The sequence below is a fragment of the Camelina sativa genome, chromosome 6 (genome assembly GCF_000633955.1).
Source record: "Camelina sativa cultivar DH55 chromosome 6, Cs, whole genome shotgun sequence".
In the NCBI taxonomy this organism is placed as follows: Eukaryota; Viridiplantae; Streptophyta; class Magnoliopsida; order Brassicales; family Brassicaceae; genus Camelina; species Camelina sativa.
The window spans coordinates 12895847-12902352 of record NC_025690.1 but is presented as its reverse complement, the minus strand read 5'-3'; the positions used below and the strand labels follow the sequence as shown (position 1 = coordinate 12902352).

Sequence of the window (6506 nt, the reverse complement as noted above, 5' to 3'; positions counted from 1 at the left end):
TTTTTTTTTTGTAGTTTCATAGTACCTCATTCGATTTATCCTTTGCTTTATAGGTTTGACCAGGACCCTTCTGTGGCTGCTACTGTTCGGGCCATGTTTGAAAGAGATTTCAAACATGCTCATGCCAATTGGACCCAAACACCATGACCGGTTGTAAATCGGTGGTTTGAAACTTTTGCGGTAAGTTTACTTTTTGTTTGATGTGTTTTAAATATAAATTTTGTGTTTTAATTACTAATGCATGTGATGTTTGTTGAAGACAACATATAACTGGGACCCGTCCATCAATGGAAGAGTGAGAACTGAGTTTGAAACCAAGTTCAAGACTCGGATGAGTGATCAAGTGTCTTGGTGGAAGGATAAGTGGAAGCGAAAAGGTGATGAAGCAATGTTGTGGTGGCTTGATCCTACAGTATGGGAAGGCTTGGTCAAGTTTTGGCTTGAACCAAAGTCAGAAGCAAAGAGTATCAACAGCTGTAATGCTCGGTATAATGATCCTGATGGCACCGGAATACACAAACACCGATCTGGTCAGACATCTTTTAAAGCCCGAGCACGAAAGCATGTAAGTATACCTCTTAAAGTTATTTATTTAAGACTTGTTTATTCATTGTTTATGAGCATTGATCACTGTCTAATCAAATACTTGTTTCATAACTCTTGTGTTAGTCTGAGAAGACCGGTGATCCACTACCTAATTTCCTGCTTCTGCAGATATTGGTATTGAACATTGGTTAATAGTACAAAATTTTAAGATTCAAAAATATATATTTTGTTATTTCTTGTGAACATTGGTTAATAGTACTCATAGAATGCCTAATCGGAATATGTGCGGTTTTAGGCGTTTATACTATAAACTAATATATATATATATATATATATATGATATTTTATTCATAATTATACAAAATATGTATAGAAATAATAAAAATATTAAATCAAAAACAAAACAATATATAAAAATATTATTTTAATTCATTTTAAATAACATATTAAACATTTATAATTATGTTTATAAAAATAAACCTTATAAATTTTAAATTTGTGTAATTAAAATTTTAAAAATATATTGAAATGATGATACTCAGGCGGTGAAAGCAGTCGTCTACGTGGTGCTATAGCAGATACTCTCTGGCGGATGTTGGAAAGCGGATTGCTAACGGACGAACAATGCCTCTCTATATTGAGCGGATTAGGTTTCGATGAAGAAGGCAAAGTAGTGGGTGGATGCACATCTGAGAAAGCGATTCAAGGAACAAATGATGAGGAAGAAACTGTTATACGAGTTGTTGGACATCCGGAAGCCATCATCTTCTGAAAGGCAGCTAATTATTAATTGGATCGCCTAATTAATGAATGGAGAAAAAGATGAAGAAGGGGACCTATATTACTTTCGAGAGTCAGGGTTTCGATTTCGATCCTGACATTCGTATCCCACGTATTCGAGGAATCTCACCATTTTATTTTGTGGAAAACGAAGAAGAAGTACAACAACCACCTACAGAAATGGCTCTCTACGGCCGGTTGGGAGTTCAGGAACTTGGGGTTCATACGCATTCCAAAACTGAATACCGAACATCCTTTTCTGTGTCTTACTATATTACTGTCGAGGTTAAAGATGTACTTGATGCTGCTGCTGATGATTCTCTCACTTTGCAAACTATGGTCAGCAGATCTTCCTTTCCCGAGTTGAAACTCTTCATGCAACGCTGCAGAATCAAACCCACAAATCAGAGAGGTGGAAACAGATCCCTTGTATTATAACTGTTTCCATTGTTATCTGCTACATGGGTTTTACCAATTGGATGTATGCCTACCTTTTTGTCGGTACCACCAGAAGAAGCTGATGATGCTATGAGATTCTACGAGGTTCAGGACAAGGACATTTATAAAAATGATTGGCTTCGTTTGACAAAAAAAAAAAAAAAAANAATGATTGGCTTCATCTGTATACCGATCGAGTTTGCACTTTTCCATGTTTGCTAGGAGGCTGTTAATTTGAGATAAAGAAGATACTTGTGGAAACCCTAGAAACTCATACTGACCCGTCTATGAATGATATCTTCCACATAAGCTTCAGGGCCAACGGTTGGGACTACTACACATCATGTAGTAAGGAGAACTACTGATGGGGTTTCAGGACATATGTTCCTCGAAGTCGATTGCCGCAAATTAACCGGCTGAGATTGCTTCAAGAGAGGCTCAAAGTTGGTGGTAAAGCCCAGTGCGCAAAGATCACTGTCACTTCTGATGGTTTCTGTCGTATAGCGATCCTATGTGGTTTCTGTTGACGATTTCTATTTCTATGTAGAAGTTGTATAGATCTTTTGAAGCAAGTCTTCAGTTTGATGCAAGATATTCAATAAACTAGAACTTCCAATGGAAACGAATCTACTCTTTACACTATATAAAGTAATAATTTTTTGAATCTCTTCCTCAAAAGGTCACCAGGCAAACGTTATAGCATCCGACATACAGGTAGGTGGAGTAGTGAATTATACATTTCCCAACAGCCAAAACAACATAGTAAAAGTTTAAGATATCAAGTAGATTCAAACACAAGTTGACATGAATTTGAATCCCAGAGCACACTAGCCAACTTGTTGAGCATCTCACGTCTCTTTTCCAACTTTTCAAGCATTCCCATCTCGATGCGTTTTGTGGAGATAGTGGCTTTCTTCAACTGTCTAGCGTTTTGTAGGATGTACATGGCCACTTCTTTCTCATCTCCTCGTTGACATTCGTATCCTATCCACACGAATGTCTCAAGATGGAACAACAAGCATTCGGGTACACATTTTGGTGGATTCCATATCCGTTCGTCCGGATTTTTTTTGTCTTCACGCAGATATACCTGAGAACAATGCAGTTTATGTCATCCAGATCAACAAATTACCTGAAAGCAGAGATGTGGAAACAAACAAAAAATAGGTAGCTGACTAGTGGAATTGCTTACATCTGTGAGCTTGAGGATTTGTAGTTTAGGAGAACTACCTAGCATGATCGAAAGCAGGTTCCACCACTCTATTTCGTATGTACATAGCTCTAGAAAGACCAGCTGATCAAAGATTTTACCAGTAGGAACTTTAACCTGAGTACATTTACACAAAACAAGGTAACTTTTAATACAGGAAACAACAGTGTTAGCCCAATTGCAGAGAATGTTCAATCTTACCTCAAGGGGAGATAAGTGTAAGATAAGACGTTTGGCTGAAGTTAGAGACTCCAGAATGTTCTCATTGGTTATATCAGAAACGTAACTGATCTTTGCCTCCACTAGCTCTGGTGCTTTCTCAATCAGACAAGACCCAAGACCATTAAACCCACTGATGTCCAAGTATTTCAAAGCAGGGGCATTTATCACATAGCCTCCATTTCCATAACCTCCTTCTTGGTTAAGATCATTTATGGTCAATCTCAGTAATGATGGCACCGCAATAGTGTAAGTCGCCACATCCGCATTACTATATCTATCCACGACCAACTCTTCAAGACTAGGGCAGCCACGGAAAAGATTGCAAACAGACTCTTCGTCTTTGAAGTGAACTTGGTCAAGGCACAGCTTTCTAAGGGACTTCAAACAAACCCGAGAAGGAAACTCTAAATCTATAGCACACTTGAGTTTCAAGATCTCAAGTGTATCATTATAGCCAAACAAAACACTCGGAAGCGTCACCGTCTGCTCCTCTTGATAGAAACTATCCAATACCAATCTGCGCACACCGCGCGCAAACGCGGTCGCCATCCACATTCCAACATCCAAACAATCATATTCACCAGCAAATTTCAAATGCAAACTCTCAAAAACGGGAGCTTTATGTAAAGCCAAAGACTTGAGAACATTCTCTGAGAATACACGGGGGTCTATGTTATCATCATGAATCACAGGATTGTAATCGCAGTCAAACTTGAGTTTTGGCAACATCGTCCAAAGAGATCTCCAACGTTTAGACAGAACACTAGTGGCTATGGCGTTTTCTGTCGGAAGTGAAGACAATATCTGCAGAAGCAGAGCATCAGGCAACTCACTGATTCTGCCCTCCTCATTCATAGCAACTCGATTACTCGAACCTACACCACCGGATTTGCTGTCAAAAATCATAGGAAAACAAACAAATAAAAAGGTAAGGTTTTTAAAGGTTCAACGAATTAGGGTTGGATCTTTACAACAGGCAGCTAGAGAAAACCATAAAAGATACTTACGATTTATGTTCCATTGTAGTTTATAGAGGTGACAATTTGCTACAAAGACATTTTGCATTACGAACAGCTCCAAACTAAAATCGGACTAAAGCTAAGAAATGATTGACGACTCAGCTTCAAAATGATTCACTTGTGTAATCATAAACCCTAACTAAACAACACTAAAGAGTTAGAGAGAGCACACTCGAGTCGAGCATATCCCATGAGAGAGAGATCTGGAGAAGAAAGATGACGAAAAGTGAAATCAAAATGAGTAAAGTGAGAACGATGGTTGATTCATCGAATTCGAGTCTAATCCCAACAAAACATGCCTTTCTTTAAATGGGCTTATTAAGTCAGCCCATTTTAAGTACGGCCCAATAATATACGAGGTGGCCAAATTAGGTTGTTGTATAACTGGCTTATATATTTACCAAGCGGTCGAAATAATAAGAGGAACATACTGTATTCATTTTCATCTCCCAAAGGTGAAAGGCCAATAACACCACAGTAAAAAGTGACATGAAATTTGAAGCCCTGCCAACACTAGACAATTCGTCGAGGATCTCACGTCTCTTTTTCAACATTTCGAGATTTTCCGGATCAATGCGTTTTAAAAGATGCATTAAGATACTTAGAAATTAGATCACAAGAAAAAAAAAAAAAAAAGGTACTTGAGTAATGAAATGGCTTACGTCAATGAGCTCGAGACTTTGTAATTTACACTACAAGAAAACATGCATTTTGAGACTAAAGTTTGTGACTCTTTTTTTTTGTCACAAATAATTGTAACGTTTTTAGGATGAATTTGTGACTAGTATACGACTACACTAACAAGAGTGGCAAAACCGTCTCAGTATTACGACGGACAGTTGTAGTTTGCAAATCGTCTCATATATGTGACCATTATCAGACTATTAACTGACTATATCATTGTAGTCCTAAAATAGTCGCAATTTGTGATGAATTAGAGACACTTGTTTTAGTCCGGAGTTTTAGTCACAAAAGTAGTCCCACATTTGCTACTTGTTTATGATTTCAAGTGTCTTCACTATATCAATTTCTATTCATTAAATTAAGAGGTCTTTTTTATAATTCTAACGAGTGATTGCAGAAATAATATATTTTTTGAAGGGTTTAAATTTTTGTGGTTTGTCTCATAAAATAGCGTCACAAAAGGGTCACATTTTGAGACTATTTTGTTAATCATTTGGGACAATTATGTGACTAACTTGCTACTAACACCTAAGATTGTTTGCTTCTTTTTACCAACACCATAATTATTTATGTATATTCAACAATAACGACTTATAAAATTTGTTAAAGTATTTAATTCTACATTAGTATGACTACTTTAGACACTAGACACTGAATCATTATTATATCGAAAAGAAAAAAATATTTGCAACTTACATAACATATTAACATGTATAAGTATTACATGTGATTTCCATGTATTGTTTGTGATTGTTTTGTAATTTCTAGTTTTACTTACCATATCAAGTTTTTACTTATTAAACTCGTAGATAGTGGTTAGAAATCTAATATATATGTGTGATTGTCAACTAATTTGTAGAATTTGGTGGCTCTTAAAATTAAAATTTGATATGTATAAGTTTGAGATTTATAATAGGGTCACAAAACAGTTACACTTTGCAACTAGTTTGCCACCACTTTGCTATTAACACCTGAGATTGTGACGAATTTACTACTTTTTACCAACACCTAACGATTTTATTTATATATTTAACAATAGAGAATTGTAAAATATGTCAAGTTATTTGTTTCTACATAGATATGAACTACTTTTGACACTGAGTCATTATAATACCAAAACACTTTCAGTTTCCAATGTTTAGAAAAAATTATTTGCAACTTTCACAACATGTATAAGTGTTACATGTGATTTTCATGTAATATTTGTAACATGTATAAGTGCTACTTGTGATTTTATGTAATATGTGTGGCCCTAAAACTTAAAAATTCATATGCATAGGTTTGGACTGTAAGTGCTTTTAAATGCTTATTGCCAATTTTTCTTAGAATTTTTTTTCAATACTAATCAAAATTATAAAACTCTAAACGAATAATATAATGTAACTCTTGTGTATGTATATATATATATACTCAAAACTGAAATCCATCACTTTTAAAAAATAAAAATGGTTTCTTTATAAATCTAAATTAAAATCAAATCTAATACTTTTTAAATCCTAAACCCTCAATATCTAAACTATAACATTAAATGATAGCAAATTATCAAAATTTTATCAAAAGACAAAAAAAAAAAAAAAAAAAAAAAAAAAAAAAAAAAAAAAAAAAAA

The 6506-nt window shown here is 35.2% G+C and overlaps 1 protein-coding gene across 2 annotated transcripts; it reads right to left on the bottom strand.

Moving 5' to 3' along the window:
• LOC104791128 (F-box/FBD/LRR-repeat protein At2g04230-like) lies at positions 2407-4461 on the bottom strand. Of its 2 annotated transcripts, none has more exons than XM_010516938.2 (4): positions 4204-4461; positions 3176-4088; positions 2957-3091; positions 2407-2854 (listed from the first exon to the last, which is right to left on the bottom strand). In XM_010516938.2, exons 1-4 carry the CDS (start codon positions 4215-4217, stop codon positions 2543-2545), a joined length of 1374 nt encoding a protein of 457 aa, XP_010515240.1. In that variant the 5' UTR covers positions 4218-4461; the 3' UTR covers positions 2407-2542. The 2 variants fall into 2 exon arrangements, with proteins under 2 accessions (XP_010515240.1, XP_010515239.1); XM_010516937.2 differs by having other exon boundaries at positions 3176-4071.